The sequence below is a fragment of the Apus apus genome, chromosome 2 (assembly GCF_020740795.1).
Source record: "Apus apus isolate bApuApu2 chromosome 2, bApuApu2.pri.cur, whole genome shotgun sequence".
NCBI classification, from domain to species: Eukaryota; Metazoa; Chordata; class Aves; order Apodiformes; family Apodidae; genus Apus; species Apus apus.
Window position 1 is genome coordinate 148,740,248 of NC_067283.1, and position 17,899 is coordinate 148,758,146.

General features: G+C 37.3%; 1 protein-coding gene across 9 annotated transcripts in view; it reads left to right on the forward strand.

The window, feature by feature from the left end:
• The window catches only part of PHF20L1 (PHD finger protein 20 like 1), a 57,886-nt gene extending 41,055 nt beyond the window's left edge, over positions 1-16,831 (forward strand). For 4 of the 9 annotated variants that reach the window (XM_051609311.1, XM_051609313.1, XM_051609314.1 and 1 more), the window contains 8 exons: positions 1,012-1,176; positions 1,560-1,741; positions 3,652-3,751; positions 4,849-4,935; positions 5,805-6,000; positions 6,391-6,760; positions 10,458-10,623; positions 11,315-16,831. In XM_051609311.1, coding sequence (XP_051465271.1) covers positions 1,012-1,176; positions 1,560-1,741; positions 3,652-3,751; positions 4,849-4,935; positions 5,805-6,000; positions 6,391-6,760; positions 10,458-10,623; positions 11,315-11,457 — 1,409 coding nt within the window. In that variant the 3' untranslated portion in view covers positions 11,458-16,831. The remainder of the gene's footprint in view (positions 1-1,011; positions 1,177-1,559; positions 1,742-3,651; positions 3,752-4,848; positions 4,936-5,804; positions 6,001-6,390; positions 6,761-10,457; positions 10,624-11,314) is intronic. The other 5 variants (XM_051609316.1, XM_051609317.1, XM_051609320.1 and 2 more) reach the window with 3 other exon arrangements.
• Positions 16,832-17,899: the final 1,068 nt, after the last annotated feature.

Consider the following 17,899-nt stretch of genomic DNA (forward strand, 5'->3'; position numbering starts at 1 on the left):
AATGTGTAGATTGTGTGTTTTTGGCAGAAGGAGAAAGTAAATTTGAACAGTGGCTTTATGGAAGGTGTTTAGGAGAGAAGCATATTGTGGAATCCATTGCAAGAGAAGTGTAGACACAGGTGGTAGCAGGAATGCTACCTGCAGAAGGTTGAAGTGTAGAAATGTGATTATTTACTTACATTAAAAGCAATAAATTATAAGAGAGGTATAGTGGATGGCTACTTCTAATTGGCGTTTCACCAGCAGAAGCAAAGCATGGATGTACTCAAGAGGAGGGTGACAAAAATGACTCTGGGACTGGAGCACCTCTCCTATGAGGGCAGGTGGAGAGGCTGTTTAGCCAAGGGAAGAGCAGGCTCTGGGAAGAGCCTTCTACTAATTCAAGGGGGGCTGGGGGGTGGGCGAGGCTACAGGAAGGATGAAGAGGGACTCTATCAGGGAGTGTAATGATAGGACGAGACATAACAGTTTTAAATTGAGAGGGGGCAGATTTAGACCAGATATTAGGAAGAAATTCTTTAGTGTGAGGGTGGTGAGACACTGGCACAGGCTGCCCAGAGAAGTTGTGGATGCTCTCTCCCTGGAGCTTTGATCAACCTGGTCTAGTGGGAGATGTCACTGGCCATGTGGCAGGGTTGGAACTACATGATCTTTCAGATCGCTTCCAACCCAAACCATTCTGTGATCTGTGATTCCATGACTTACTTGGGATAGTCTCTCCAGTCACTATTATTAAGAACAGGCTTGCAGATGTGTTCCTTGAGACTGTTGCAAATAGTGTATGTTAGAGGAAAAAGTATCAAGCTAGCATCCATATAAATGTGGGTACTGCTGTATTGTTGTGGGCAGAAGCTCATGGTGCTCTCTGTGGTTGTGGTGTGCTCTAACAGCCTCATCCTGCTGCCCTCTCTGGCTGAGCAGGAGCAGAGGTCCACTAGTGAGAATATTGCTATCAAGTTTACTTTTATAACAGTGTTTTTTGTTGTTTTTTTTTTTATTCTAACTTTCCAGATTATTCAGATTATGAAGATAGTTCTGTTGAATTCCTGGACAGGTGCTCCTCTCCACTGACACGGTCCTCAGGGAGCTCTCTGACTCTGCGCAGCATGTTCTCAGAGAAGAATACATCATACCAGTATCCAAGAGCTATTTTGTCTGTTGACCTTAGTGGAGAAAGTAGGTTGATTGGACAGTTGTTTTTAGTTTGTTTAGTTCTTTAAGAAACAGAGTTTTAAAGGAACTAATTTTGTTTCTGTTTGGGATTGTAGCTTTAAATACAGCACTTGATTTATACTTTATTTATTTAAATAAAAATGTTTACACACCTCAAGCTGTTCTGCATTGTACTTGCCTTGGTTACATGTTGCCTCTCTGTTTCTGAGGAGATCATGTTACAGGCATTTTTGCAGTATTCATCAAGAAATCTGAAAAAACAGCATTGTGTTTGGGGGCAATTTTTTGCTGTATGCAGGTTAAAATTTTTAACTACCAACCCCCTCTGTTTCTGTAAACTGTTGTGTCTCTGCATACACCATTTCACATATATTTATTTTTACTAGACCTTTCAGATGTGGAGTTCTTGGATGATTCCTCTACAGAGAGTTTGTTACTTAGTGGTGATGAGTACAATCAGGACTTTGATTCAACCAACTTTGAAGAATCTCAGGATGAAGATGATGCTCTCAATGAAATTGTCAGATGCATTTGTGAACTGGATGAAGAAAATGGCTTTATGATTCAGGTAAAGAAATTTGGAGAGTGGGGATGTATTTTCCATGTGAATTTCTTGCTTGTGAAGATGCCCTTTTGGTGTGTTAGAGACTGAAGTTATGTAGAAAGCTGTAAATAGAAACAAACAATAACAAATATTTCCACATTCAGCTCTTGACATGATTCTGTTTGGAGTACGCAGAACTAGGATGGGGTTTTTCTAACAAATAAGCTTGTAGAAAATGTTTGTAAGAAAAGGTAACTTTTTTTCCTTTACAGCCATTTGATAAATCTGGAATAAAGTATCCTTTCCTGCACACGAGTTGTTGCTTCTGACCACAGACCTTCCCAATTGTAACCCTTCTGGTTTGGCCCTTGTGCTTTGCAGTTTGAATTGTAGATGCCACTCTGCTCACTGTAAATGTACCCGAGTTCCTCCCAAGATCTCTACTTTGCAGATGTCAATATTGTTAAGTAACTGTGTGTGTGATGCGTGTGCTTCACCTTTAGGACAGCAGTTCTCAAACTAGAAATTACTAGCTGGTTTTAGAAACTCCTAAGAGAATAAATCTTTCTTGGTGGAGAAGAAAGGGAAGAAGACTGTACAGTGCATAGCATTCAGGTGCTGGATTGCAACTACTGCTGCTGCTTTGTTTTGTGCTCCAATGAGGGGACCATTTCCCATCTAGTAAAGAATAATTTGTCTTTTGTGTCAAGGAATTAATAATATATCAATCAGATTAGATGCAGGCAAGAGCGAGGAAGAACTCAGTTGTCAGTAACTTAAAAAAAAAAGCCACGAACCCTCTGTGGGTTTTTTCCCCGCTTGAAAAACAGGTTTCTACTCAACTGTTAAAGTACAGTTTCTGTTGAAAATATGGAGGCTTTTAGTTGAGATGTGAAATTTAGTTGAGCTGTCCCGTGTTAATGGACATAGTCTTTTGGAAATGACAGGAAGGAAATGAAAATGAAGGACACAAGAACTGTCCCTGGAAACACATGACTGAAGTGCAGTGCTGTGTTGGAGGAACTAAAGGACACATCAGCTGTGGCAGTAATGTCGAAAAATGGACTGGTGTGGAAATCCGTGGAGAAAGGAGAGGAAACTGTAGTTATAGTGGTATGACAAGAGGAAAGATGACTTCAGTGTTTTGAATAAGCTGATGCTCAAAAGCATGTCAAGGCAAAGAGGAGAGACCTTAGCAGTAAATCAACAGATACTTAGAACACAGCTAAACACTGAGCTGAGAAAGGACAGTGTATTTTTAAGTAGAATTTTTCTTCCTGTTTCCAAAGTCCAGTGACAGCCTGATTTTTCCTCTTTATGCTTTATCTCACTGAGAGCAACCAGTTTGCTGTTTCTAGGCTCTCATGTCTTTACCACTTCTGTTTTGCTCTCCTGTTCTCTTGGTTCTCCTCTTTCATTTTCTCTTCATTTTTTTTTTCTTTTAGATTTGCCATTGGTGCGATATTAAAAACACATCTTTCTAGCGCACTGGAGAGATGCTTTGTAAATATAAATAATTAAACTGAAGAGTTTTCTACTTTTCACTGTTATGCTGTAATGTATTACATTATCTTTCTACTTTACTGTACTATTATACTCCTGTCTTATGTTTCACTACTAAATGTTTAGGCGCTAAAATACTGAATGTTGTAATAAAATATTATTAAATATTACATCTTCAATTTCTCTTTTTCCCCGCCCCCCCCAGTCTGGAATTTGTGGTTGAGGTAACTTTTGGAACTAGAGCTCTTTTTTTAGCTTGATGTCTTTGCCTACCCAAACACAAATTGCCCAACTCAAATAATCTTATTCAAACCAGCTGTTTAAGTTAAACTGCTGTTCTCTGCGTTTTGACAAGAAATAGCTTCTGAATTTAGAATCTCCTTATCTCAGTTTTAGTTTTTGTTTTTGTTTTTTTTTTTCTCTGATGTCAGTGTGAAGAGTGCTTGTGTTGGCAGCACAGTGTATGCATGGGACTGTTGGAGGACAGCATTCCAGACCAGTACATCTGTTACATCTGCAGAGATCCACCAGGTATGGGTAAACCACCTTTATCTGAAGCTGGCTGCTTTGGTTTGTGCTTCTGTTACACTTCTTTGGGGCAAGTGCTTTTAAGTTTGGCTCTGAGCAGTAACTTAGTTTCCTGTTAGTATCGTGTTCAGCTATGCTAAATCTTACTATCTTAACTACCATCGCTTTAGTTGCTGAAACTTAATTCCCCCAAAACCCTCACACTTCTTCATGTCATTGTAATCTGAAAAGTCTTCCCAAACAGATAATTCTTGTTCAGCAATTTGTTTTGTCTGTACTTGAAATCATCTGTTCACTTAAATATATTTTAAGAAAAACTCATTACCACAGTACACTCAAATATGCTGTGGATGTGATTTCATATGATTTGCAATTTTGTAATGTTTGCATTTGTCCAGAATTGTGCAAAGGTATGAAACTGAATCTGTAAAATGTGAAATAAAATCTAGCACTTTTTATAGTGTGCAAACAGCATATTTAAGATTGTTAGGCTAAATTTGAAATTGTAAGAATTAGAAAAAGTATTTACTTTTATACAGAAGACATTTTATTAGAAAGATACTGATTTAAAAATTATTTGGTCCATAAACTGTTTTTTCTTGTTCTTTGTGGAGTAAAACTGTCCAATTTGAAAGAAAGTTTTTAATGTTTTTCCTGACAATTGTTACAAACTTACATACGTGTCTTCTGGTGAAATGCCTAACAATCCATCTGTTTCAAAAGGGTATTGAGGCTGCACCTCTAAATTTGCTTTCATTCTGAATTTAAGGAATAAAATCTGAAAATTGTTTGCACAGGTATGAGAGTGGACAGTTATTATTAGTTTTGAGAATAAAATTTAGGAAAATGGAGCTGGAAAGATGCGGCATTTTCCATTTGCCCCAGTTTGAATCTAGATTGATGGAACAGAGTCTTGTTTGGTAGCTGTGTGTGGTGTACTCTTTGGCAGTCAAGATATTCTTATTAAAACCAACTAATGTGTCTTGTGTTCTTTCCCTGCACTGTACTAGGTACTTCGTTATCCCCTGCTATGCAGACTGTGTCCCTGATTTTTTTCTTCTCTCCCTTCCTAACCATTACTTCTTTTCTTTCTATGTCAGGAGAAAAAAGTCATTCACAATGTCAGTATTTTAAAGTGTATTGGGATAATGGGCAGAAAGGAGATAGACAGGGTATTCTCCTGAAAGGTATGAAGGGCTTCCATCAACCCATTCTTTCTTCTGTATATGATGATAGTCTGATATGAAATCGAGTGTAAGATATTGTAGTCTTAGTCAGTCTGTTTGTCTGGGTTCCTCATTGTAAACAATAATATGAAATAATTAACATTATAAATTTCTAGTTTTGCTTTCTGCGTTTTTGTTTGTGTGGGTTTTTTTAATAGTTACTAAGTTACTATAGAAGCATTAGCTAAATACTCAGTCATACCTGTTAAGACTGTAGATGTTGCCATAGCATGGGAGACCTTGGGCCCCACTTACATCATTGTCCTGTCTAGGAGTGTCTGGTAAAAGGCACCTCAAAGGACAGTGTAATAACTGCTGTCAGATAACTTGAAATGTCTGCTCTTCATGAAGCCTTCTAATAAATAGATACCAACTTCAGAATTGAAGCAACATATTTGTCTTTTAGAAACAAACTGGGTGTTTTGGATATGTCCATATAAAATCCACTCTTGGTAACTTAGGTTTGTTTTTTTTAAAAAAAAGTAAGCTGCAGTAGTTAAATAAAATGTCAATAGGAGGGTTGTTGTTTTTTTTTTTTTGCAGTTAGAGTGGTAATAGCACAGTTCTTGAAATCCTGTACTTTGATTGCAAGGTGATTATTAATTTCTAATGCCATTTAGAGAGGTCTTGAGATTTCAGATTTATTTTTGTTTTCATAAGTATTAAGAGTTTCCTCTTAATCCATGAAAACTGAGTTTTACTTGAGTCGTTCTTTCATGGATGTCAGGACACATTTAGGAGAGTACAGGATATAATGATAGCACTCAGTTTTAAATACAGTTTTGCTTTGGCTTTAGATGGCCCTCAATTTGTTTGTTGCTTACCCCCAGGTCAGAGGTGGAGTGCCAAATATCTTTATGATAAAGACTGGCTAAACAATGGACACATGTGTGGATTATCATTTTTGAAAGAAAACTACTCTCATCTTAATGCCAAAAAGATTGTGTCAACCCATCACCTGCTGGCAGATGTATATGGTGTAACTGAAATACTGCATGGACTGCAGCTGAAGATTGGGATATTAAAGTAAGTATCAATCCAGGGTTTATTCTTTGTCTTTATATATTTAGGTACCATTATTCCATAGGCATTATTCTCTCATACTGAAGTTTCTTGTATAATAGTCTAAAATTCAAGTGCAGGATGTAGAGTGCCCTTAGCTTCAGTGTGCATTAGATGTTCTGTACCTGAGCAGATCTGGTATATTGGGATTATTGATATGTTTTAGGTTTTTTATAGTCAGTTTTGTTTTAAAAGGACATTCTGGATTTAGCCTAAATCTAGTATGTGACCTGTGATATGTTTGATAATGGTGCTTCTCAAAAACTGTGATCCCACAGAAGTGGCTGCTTAGTAGTCCAGTGCTGTAAGTGGTGTCCTCTGTAACTTGTTTTTTTCCCCTTTCCTTTGTTGCAGAAATAAGCATCACCCAGACCTTCATCTGTGGGCATGTTCAGGGATGCGAAAAGAACAAGATCAAGTAACTGTTGGGGTAGAGAAAAAATTAATGACTTTACCAGATGCTGTTAATCCAAGTGAAAGGACGTGTCACAGTCAAAACCACAAAGAGCCACCCAGTATACCCCAGAAGATGGAAGAAACATACATCACAAGTGAGCACAGTTACCAAAAACCACAGAGTTTTGGTCAAGACTGCAAAGCAGTTGCTGATCCTATGAGCTCGGATGATGAAGATACAAGTAGTTTTGAGGAAGATCAGGACTTTCACACAGAGAGTAAAAACTATTTACAATATTATTTTAAAGATGATGGCATGAATGAGCAGGTAAGTATCATTCTTAATCTGGGAAGTTCCTTAGTTGGAAAAACATGTTCCATCTGATAAAACTCAAGTGCATACAAGTATTTAGAAATGTTCATTGTTATAAATTGACATATTCTATCAAATAAGTCAGCAGGAATCACTAGAAGCTGAGGTGGATCACTGGAATAGTTTCAGGTGAAGTATAGCCATTTCAGCTGGTGAATAAAATGCAAAACATAATTAAAGTATTGCCTATGCTAAAACTGTTTGCCCAATTCAGTGCTTCAGGGGAAAAAAGATTCCTATGCTTAAAATGCAGAATCTTGAAACAAAAATGCTTTTTGTGACCTGAGGTAAACAGGACAAGTTTCCTTTTTTCCCCTCAGTTCTGTTTTCTGCATGTGACTTTTTAATTGTTGTTATTTTTTGTTAAACTGACATTTGTAATAGTGTTTGTTACTGTGCCATATTCTTCCTTTAATAGCAACACTATCTAGAAGTCTGTCCACCAGTAATGGTTTACTGACCAGCTAATTTCACCTCACGTGCAACTTCTTTTGAGTCTCTTATATTGCATATTTCTTCGAATTAAATGTTTCACAGGTTTTTTATCAGGATTGTATTTGGCTATTTAAACATCTTTCTCATTTTTGCGTTAATGGTTTGAATCCATTACTTCGTGGAAAAGGTCTGAAATTTGTTAGTCTGGTTTTAGTGAAGAGTTTTCTTGGAACAAAAAGCAAAGTGAAACAAACCTTTTTGTTTTCTGCAATACTGAGTGAGAATAAATCACCCACCTCATCCCCCTTTTGAAGTAGAGTTTCTGGTATGGAAGAAATCAGTAAGATATGTATCTTTTTCCTTTTAATTTTAGTTTTAAATGTGGCATGTAAGCTATACAGTCTGAATGGGAAATTTTGTCTCATTCTACTTAGAAATAATGGTTTGTATGCTAAGTTGCATGATTATATTCAGTTTGTGTAGTAAGGAGACATGCAGCAGTGTAAAATACACTTCCCTTCCAACACTAGTTTCAATTGTCATTGTTAATAGTACAAATACATTCAGAATTAAAAGAAAATACATGTGAGCAGTGAAACAGAACTATTAGTTCCTTCAGAGATGAAAGCATATGTCTAAAAAGCTAGGTGCTTGCTGTTGTAAAGCAGGAGAGAGATCTTTGTGGGGCAGTGTCAGTGTACTCTTGCCTTTGGGACACCTTAGTTCACTTTGTTCATAGTCAGCCTTGATATCTGAAACTAGGCTTTCTGTCTAGAGTTACTCCTTGGTGTTTCTCTGTGAGACTTTGTATTTAACTTAAAACAGTGATGACACTGGCATTGAAGTGCCATTTTTACATGAACTGACTTCTCTGTAAAGTGTCTTCTTCACCCCTTCTTCTCAAAGTTTTGGTTTGGGCTTTGGATGCTCCCTTGTTAGCATCCTGCATAACCTTGAATATTCTGGTGTTCCATACTGTTTTGTCTTATCCTAATCTACAGTTCTGTTACGTATCTTCTCTTCTCTTATAAACAGTGTTCAGATTGACTATTATCAAGTTTCTTTTGGGACAATGTATCATCATCTTTAAAATTGTATTTAGTTTCCTTGTTCTTACCTGTGAAAGCACATGCCTTCCCCACCTGAACCTCCTGTTTATTTCTTCTACACAAGCTGGATCCTGTACTGTGCTTCTCTTACTATCCCTAATTGTCTGCATGCATCTCTTAGCTTTGATCTTGTGGGTTGTTGTTTTGTTTTTTTTCTAGGGAGAATTTGAATAAATACAGTGGTCATCAAAAGAAAGAAGAAAAGAAAAAAAAAAAAAAGCACCTATGTTAAGTTATTTAGCTTTAAGATATTCTCTAACTTACTGCAGTGAGTACCTGAAAGATTCGCCTAACAGATGATCATGGTTTTAGAAATCTGGGCTTGGGTCTTCATGCAGCAAGGCTGAAATGGCATTCTTCTCTCATGGTTTCTGAGGGAGTTTGAAAATTAGAAGAAACAAGATATTTCTTATTTATGTTGGAAATACCCTTTATAAGATTATTAATAGTTGAAATAGTTGAAGAACACTGTGGAGATGAACCTGATGTCTTGCAAGAGGAAAGATTTTCATCTGAAATGTTTGAGAGTTTTGAGGCTTTTATGGCTTTTAAAGTCTATCTTTGATAAATAAATTTAACTCCTTTAATAAATATTGTAAGTCTTAACAATATTTGTCCTTCAAGACTCGCTCATAAAGCTGGCGGCAGATTGGTCCAAATTTTATGCGGTTTGTTTGATTTTATTTTAAATCTCAAAGAAATTTGCTTTTTTTACTTCAGAAGTAACTTTAAATCCATCAGTCTCTAAATTCTTCTTCCCCTCTCTTCTCACCCTTCCCATTCTTGACTGGAGGAAGAAATACTTAAAGAAAAAAATTGCATTTGTTATTATTTGATGTGGAAAAAAAAAAAAGAGAGCTGAGCACTTAATCAGAGAAGTCTGTTAATATAAATTTCACTCCTTGCTCTGGCCTTTGCTAGGAACTGACGCTGTGTGAGCACATTTCCAGTGTTTTAGTCCCTAAAACAGAATCATAGAATTGTAGAATGCCAGGTTGGAAGGGACCTCAAGGATCATCTAGTGTTTTAGATGCAACGGCCCAGTACTGTGTCAAGCTGAGACTTAAAGATGTCCCGTGTTGGGGAATCTGCCACTTCCCCGGGGAGATTATTCCAATGTCCAGCTGGTCCCATAGTGAAACATTTTCTTTTGATGTCCAGTTGAGATCTCCCCAGGAGTAACTTGTACCCATTACCTCTCATCTTTTCCACATTACTCCTTGGAAAAAGGGAGTCTCCATCAGTAGTGAAAGATCTTCATCAGATATGAAGTCACAGTGGATATAAATTAGAAACTGTGACTCCTGGTACATAATGGAGATGCTAGCATTTAACTCATTAAATCCAGTACACTTCTTTGGGTTATTTCTGTTGGCTGAAACATCAAATGCAGAAAGATAAGGAATTTGTGTGTGCTCTCTGACCTCCTAGGAAGCTATTAATTGTTTCAAAGAAATCAGTCTTCCTCAGATACAGTGTTTGCAGTCCCTGCCTGTTACTGCCCTTGTAACTATCCACAAACACACTCAGTTCTGTCCCAGATTGTTCTTGCAAGTTACGTGGGACTGTAGCAGTGGTAGGAAGAGAAGTCTGTTGTCTTAATTAACAAAAAGAATGGCCAGCCTGTTTCTGCAAAATAGTCACTTCTGACATCTTTGATATTGCTGCATTTTAGGGAATTTTCCTTTATTCTCTGGCTAAAGTTGAAACAGACCTTAGAGTCTTGCACATCTTTGGTGACAGTAGATTCATACAGTTCAGAACTTCATTATGTAAGTCATGATTTATATAAAAAGGGCACAGAAATGCAGTCTGTCTCAAGTCATAACACAAAGTGCTTGAGCTGGTAACCTTCTTGCCTCACTCCCCCAGTGCTATACATGCTCATTTGTATGGAATTTGCATTTTGTTTGGTTTAGTCTATTGGTGTGTCACACTACATGACTTTTTAAGTGCTCTTTTTGTCAAGTACACAGAAGTACAATTCTAAATCAGCATAGCTCATTGTGTGACTCAAGTGTTGAAATCAACACCAGAAATTAAAAGAAAGCAAAACAAAAAATCCCTCTTAAATGGCAATTTTTTTTCTTTCTGTTGTTCCTATGAAGAAGAATTCTGATGAAGGAAACACTATGTTTGTTTGTAATGAAATAAAAGGCTCTGAGGAACAAGTGGACACACATCTTCAATGGCAGCTAAATCTCCTTACCCATATAGAGAATGTACAGAATGAAGTCACCAGCAGAATGGACCTGATTGAAAAAGAAGTTGATGGTAACTGCATTGCCACATACTTGTTACTGCACCTGTAACATCATCTTTCATAGCCACTGTGTTGAAAGTGATCTGAGGCCCTGAGGATGGATTTTTAAATTTTAAATTGGAATACAATCCAAATTTGTGTACCCAGCATTGTAACCAGAGCTTATACCCTCAACCCTGCCCCCCTTTTCACAAGTTTGGAATACCCATTAAAGTAGCTTAAGCACTTAGGAACCCTGAAAATTTAGCACAAGTTTATAATATTGGGCAGGCCTGAGGAAACTTAAATAACTTGTCTAGTCTTTTTCCAGATAGCAGTCATAAAGATGATGGAGTTTTCTATGCCTGGAGTGGTTTTGGACAATATTTAGGAAAAATAAAAGTGTTCATTATGCCTTCAACTTTTGGTTGGCCATGAACTGAGGTTTCTTTTATGTGTGTAGGTGGTAACTTCTTAGCCAAGGTTTAATTTGTTCCCAGGTACCTTTTTATAGTAACAGTTAAATGAGAAGGATTTGGATTGGATGAAACATGGAATTAGTTGGTGTTTCTTTAATAAACATTTATTTTGTTAAATAAAAATCACAGCCTCAGTATATTTTCCCTTTTTATAAAAGACAGAGTAAGAAAGGAAAGTTTAATTTTTATGAAAACTCTTTCTTGAAGACTTACTCTAATCAACTTCTCCCTTTTCCTTCTGTAGTTTTAGAAAGCTGGCTTGATTTCACTGGAGAACTGGAACCACCAGATCCCCTGGCAAGATTGCCTCAGCTCAAGCGACGGATCAAACAGCTCTTACTTGACATGGGGAAAGTACAGCAAATAGCAACTCTTTGCTCTGTATGACAAAAGGAAGAATAAAGAAATGAAAATAGGTTCTTTACAGTGAATTTTCTTAGTAGCCACAAGACTGACAGGAAGACAGCAAAAAGCTGAGCATTTATCTGGTTCTTGGTCGATTGCATTAATAGCCTGAAGCTTTAGAGAGAGGAGAGGAAATCTAGAGTAAGGGATATGTTATATTGAAAATCTAAATGTTCAATATCCGAGCTTCAAAATGTAATATATTACATATTGAAAAATGTTGGTATGATTTTAACATGCTAAACAAGAAAATCCCCACATACAAGAAACTTGAGCAAAATAAAAAGCTTGTGAAGAGTAATGCTACTATTTTGAAACCTTTGGCAAAAATTTCTAAATTCACGGAGTTCAACTGACTAAAAACTTCGTGGGAACTGCTGTTCTAATTAATTCCTTTTATTTTGCTAGTGAGAGAGAGAGATCTGCATCCTCTCTACAAGGAAAGTGTTTTAGATTCTTTCCGTATCTCATGAATGTTCAGGAAAATGAAAATACTAGCTTTGATTTTTTGAAAGAAATTACTTATCATGGTCTTCTTTTTAAAAGACATTTTAAAATAGAAGTCCTTACTACAGCACCCTTAGGCTCCTTCAAATCATAAGTGGCAAATAGTTGTCAGATGTGCCAAATAATATTCAAACCACTGATATGAGAGTTTGATTACAATTTACATGAAGGTTTTTTCCAAAGTCCTACTTAGTGCCAGCAATCCATCCAAAATTGTATTGAGTTTATATTTTTTTATGTTCTAGTGCAGTATTCAGGATTCAAGGTACAATTTTTGTCCTGGGCAGCTCTGTTCTGGTGTTGACCCTCTGAAATTTTACCATCCTCAGCTGGGATGAGGAGTGAAAAGAGCAGCAAAACTCTCTGTGGCTATGAATATGCTAAACCACTAGAATGAGTGTCACAAGATACATTATCCAAGATGTTTTTTTATAAAATCTTTCAGCTTCAGTGAATGAAATGTCATGAAACCAAAGCCGACTTACTTGCTCTGTTAGCTCTTGCTGGATTGTGAGCCCAGGACTTTCCCTGTGCTTCTAAGTTGCCACTGTACCCAGTGCTACATACGTGTTTGTATGTGTATATATATGTGTATAGATACACATGCACATATATACATACGAGATGCATTTATATCCACACATGTCTAGTTTTATTACAATAGACTATAAGAACTGGTGGTTAACATGAAATGTTACCTTTTAACAAGCAGTTTCTAAAATTGAAAATAATGTATGTACAGGTTTTGAAATTTGTAAAATATGACTGTTAAAAGGAGGCTATTTAACTGATGACATTAAGATACTTGAACATTTTATGCCTCACTTCTGTTTATCAGTTCTAGTTATCTGTATAAATGCATTTTAGAACCGATAGACAGTAAACTTGAATTTACCTTTTGATAAGAGTACAAGCCACTGTACATTCAAAAATTATTTAAATTTGCAAACACACTGTTCTATATGTAAGGTACTGTATGTAAAACTGTTTATTAAACTATTCTGCATACTCTACATTTTCCACTTTTCTTCCTGATCTACATGCAAATGTAAACAAGAAGTGATTGTTAAAATGTACAGACCATCAAAAAAAAATCCTGGAATGCCTTTTGAGGATGCATAAAATTGAAAAATGTGCCAAAGATGGATTATCTGGGAAAGACTTTGCAACCAGTGCATTGAACTTTCATGATAAAACCATTATTGGGAAAGAAAGCAGCATGGCTGGTTCATTGCTAAAATAAACCTACCCTGACGTTTCCCGTCTGTCTGTCATGTCTGAAGTGAGTTATCACTCTTGATGTCCAAAGCAAAATGTAGACCCCTGTTACAGAGTGGTTGCTATTTAAAAACTCTTGCCTCAACAAGCTTGTAGGAGACAGTACAGAGCGTGTGGTAACATGGAAGTTAATTATGGAATCATGATTGGCAACTTCATAGTGCAGAAAGGACACAAGAGCTGAGGAGTTAACATTTTTATAGCAACTGTTAATAAATTAAATACTCTGTGTTATGCAGTTGGATGCTTAAATAACTGCTTCAACAGTATGAATAGTTGAGTGACCTACTTGCTTTTTGGCTATATGAGACTTTTTTATATATTATTCACTTACTGCATATCCTTGAATGTGGTACTGTGTGTACTGTATAAAAGAAGTGTAAATCCAGATGAATTACTTTGAAACAAAGTGGAGTGTATTTACATAGTTTATACAGCATACACTGTAGCAATATTGTGTGTGCATATATGTGGTGTAATATAATTGTAAATGTTACTGAAGGTGGAGGTGGACCCAGAGATTCCAGGTGAGAGGATGGAGGTTTCATTCTTAGTGCAGAGATGGAGGAATGGTATCCTGAAAAGGAAGTCATAAGGTTGAGGTTAAAGCTGTCATTGCAGCATTAACTTGTCTTCTGTTTGTCTCTGTAATGGTCTCTCAATTTACATGAGTATGTAATTTTATCCCTCAGGATCCTGCCTTATTCAAGATGGGCTGTGCTTACAAAAAATGAATAACCTATTCAGTATTTTTTTATCATTATTTCTTGTGTAGCCATGTGTTATAAAAGTTCCTGCAAGCATTCATATCTTCTAAGAAATACTATCTCAATGTCCTTATGGACAGTGCTGTGATACATTTTGTGTAGCCTGAATGCTTCACAAACTTGTCTTTTACTTTCTCAAATTGTGATGTTAGTCTGTAATATGTGAACATTAGTTTTGGCCCCAGTTTCTCAAGTAATCAAAGGTTTGGGATGCTTTTGAAGTTTTTTATTTCAATACCTACGAGTCAAGTGCCATAAAAATGCTAAGTGTTTTGCACAGAATGTAACCTACAGTTGATTGCTTTGTTCGTGTGCTGGTCAAACCCAATGTCATCTGGCTCATACCAGTACTACTTCTCGTTGGCCTTATCAAGAGAATCTTTTTCCTGTAGGCATCATTTTCCATCTGTCTTCCTTCTTCCTTTTGTATAAATAAGCCAGGGATGTGCATGCAAGTCTATTTGCAATTTCATTTATTGGGATATGAGTTGCAATTACTTGTGCTGGATGGTGGAGGAAGCAGACCCTCTCTGAGGAACAAATAGTAGATGGCCATGTAAGGACTGGTTTTGATACATGTGCACAGAAAGGTAAATTTTTAAAATGAGCAGCCTTCTTTTAACCTAAGTTCTTAGTAGTAATAAACAAAAGGGAAATGCCTTTGTATAGAAGCCTCTGATTTCACAGGGCTGAATGGCACTCTTGTGGAGCCTTTCAAAGTCCAGCTTTTTGTCTGAGGGTTGGTTTCTTCATGGAGCTATCAGGGTGATTAATTTCAAACCTTTCTCCTTCCTGTAGCCATACTGTAGCAATTCTGTTTTCAGTTGCAGTGGTGGCAGTAGGACATCAGTATTGCAGTCATTAATGAAAGGTTATCTTGGTGTCATGGTCAGATACCACAGGATAGGACTGCCATGTTTCAGTTACAAAATGGAGGTACTTCAAGTCCTATGGCAATTAATAGGTTGGAAGATGCTTCCTGCTAACTTCTTTTGGGTAGCTGTAGGTTGAGTAGTGCCCATATATTGGGTATTCTGGCCTTAGATGAATAGATCTTTGTTAAGTGATGGAGTAATTAACAGTGGTAGAAGCCTGATGTCCTCTTTAAAATAGTCAAAGATGATGGGTTGCCATTTTCTGATGGGCTTCACAGATTTGCTTGGTGGCAAAGAACTGAAACTGTTCTTCCATGGGTGCAGTCCTCTTGTGTGACTGACATCCACCTCTGTCTTAATTTTGTCTCTGAATTTCTACATGTTCTCCTTGTCTGTTTGCTTTGCAGCTTGCATCTGTTTCTCCTTTTGTTCTTCAGCTTTCTGCACTCTGGCTTCTGTGATGCCTGGAGGGTTTCACTCCTCTGTTCTTGTGCCCAGTTCTTTCTGGCTGCTCAGGGAGCGGTTGCAGGGAAACATCTCTGCTGTTCTGTCTGCAGCCTCCCATGTGTCCTGTGAGCTGTGTTTGGGCAGAGTGTGTGTACCATCATCAACATCTGCAGATGTTTTTGCTGCCTTCCTTTAGTGAGCCTCGTCTGATCTTGTGCAAATCATCTCCCTCTACTCCTGTCTGACTTCTTCAATAGACTTGAATGAATGTTACAGGAAAGCCCCTCTGGCACTTGTTGGACTCCAGCACTCCTTAGCAAACTGAAGGTTGGGATGTAAAGGAGTCATTCTGACATGATAATAAAATTACAAAAGTATTTTGATGCTTGAAAACCAGATTATTTTTTTCCTTTGTATTTGAAGGGAAGCTCTAACTATTCTTCTTCACTGAAACTTTAAAAGACACAGATCCTGAACTGAACTGGAGCTTGATGTAAAAATAAACAACAAAAGTAGGGAGCAGGAAGCATTCTGCACCAGGGGCTTCATGACAGGTTCGCAGTCAGGCCATCTTGACTGCCTTGCCCTGTTACTTACACAGAGGTGCTGATGGGCAAAGGGGATGCCTGCAATGATGCCATTCATTTGCAAATTGGACCCATCTTTGCCATGTCTGTTCAGAACACTGGAACTGTAGGTTTTCTTTCTATTGCTTAGAAATTTTACAGTACATGCACCTTAATTTTGGAGTGCTTACTAAGATCAGAGGCTTAATCACTTTCAAAATGCTTGTTGCTCTTCTCACATTTGATTAGCTGAGACTTTTTTTCTATTGTACTGTGTCCATATGGCTTTAGGTGATCATTTTACAGAGGATGTTTAAAATACTGCAGTAATGTTTTTTCTTATACTATGTTATGTCCTGGGTGTGGAGGGTCTGTCTTTAGCAATAAGTATTATACACTGTGTGTATATCTGTTTATATATGGAAAAAATGTGTGGAGCATGTAATGATGGTGAAAATACACTGCACAGGGAGCAGATTGTGCATTTGGCAGCCTTTCTGCACCAGCCTGAGCAACTCCAATGCAAAATTGGAGACTGCATGGAGAAAACGATCCAGTGTGAAAAATCATTCAGGAGTGAATTTTCCTTCCCATACTCACAGGGCCAGCCTCATTCTGTGGATTGAATAACTAAAGCTGGTTCAGTTGCTGTTTGAAGCAAACAGCAACCTGCCTTGCTTCAAAACTGGCCAGAACCACCTCGGTTCAGCTGTAGCCATGTGCATCAGTGTATTGTCACTACACACTCAGAGAGGCAGCAGTGCACTATTACTGAATCTTCTATGAGAGAAGCAAAATGCTTTTTTCTGTGATTTGTTTGGGTTTTTTATTTTGTTTTGGTTTTGTTTGTTTTTTATAATAGCAATAATGTTGACTGCATTCTAATACTCACAATAAAGGTCTGTTGAGATTGTTATTGTGCCTGGGCTCCCATTCAATGGACTTGTGTTTTGGCGAGCTGCTGAGTTTAAATAAAGCATTAGGGAATCCTCAGTTGCATTTGTAGCCTGTAGTCAATAAGTATACACAGTCATTGATGCTCATATACATTGCAAAGCTTTAGGGAACCTTCAGTTGTATTTTAGCCTGTAGGCAAATTATGCAGTCTGTACATTATTTGTATTACTGTGTGGGAAAGTAATTAGATGGATTTTTGGTTCCTGAATTGCTTTGGTGTTGCACAGTTTCATGGTTTGAGTTTTCCGGTCACTCAGTTCTTAAAAGATAGTGTCTGTCAGTAACATGTTCACTGTGGTGGCATCTTGTGGGCAGACAGTTGTCTTCTAAGGATGTTTCTAGTTTTATGCCTTTGTACAATCTCATTACAAAATAATTTCCATTGGCTTTCAGTGATATCTTGTACTACAAAATGTTGTTCAGGACATTATTGTAATAGGAAAGAAACAAGTAAATGGTGCTAAAAAAGCCCTTGATGTCCTGTGGACCAGGGCACAGATGGTAAGTATCAGGTGAATGAAATCAGACAATCTCAATGAGTTACTAGCATGGAGAAGTTTTTCTGTTCTTCACAGCAAAATAGGTTTGATCTTAAACATGCAAGAAATGTTACCATTTTAATTCTGAAGTAGATACTTTAATCATTATTGAAGGCACAGTCTCAAAGCAGTCTCTAAAATTTAAGATACAAGGTTAAATTCAGATCTTGAAATAATACACTGAAACACTTCCTAATTAGCAGACTTACTAAAGAAGAGGTTACTGAGTCTACCCAAACATCTACCCAACTCCGTGTCTTATCTCCAGTAGAAAAACGGTGTCAGCATCTCTAGGAACATAGTGACTATAAAAGATCTGTACAATCTGGTCTCTCCCTTAATGTATCTTTCACTACTGGTAAATTGAGGCTTCCTCTACCAAAACCTTTATGACAACCATAGTTTTTGTCAGTCACTGACAGATCTGTGCTCAGTTAGTTTAATCTGTTTCTTATTAGTTTCTCCCCACAATTGGTGGAATACTGAAC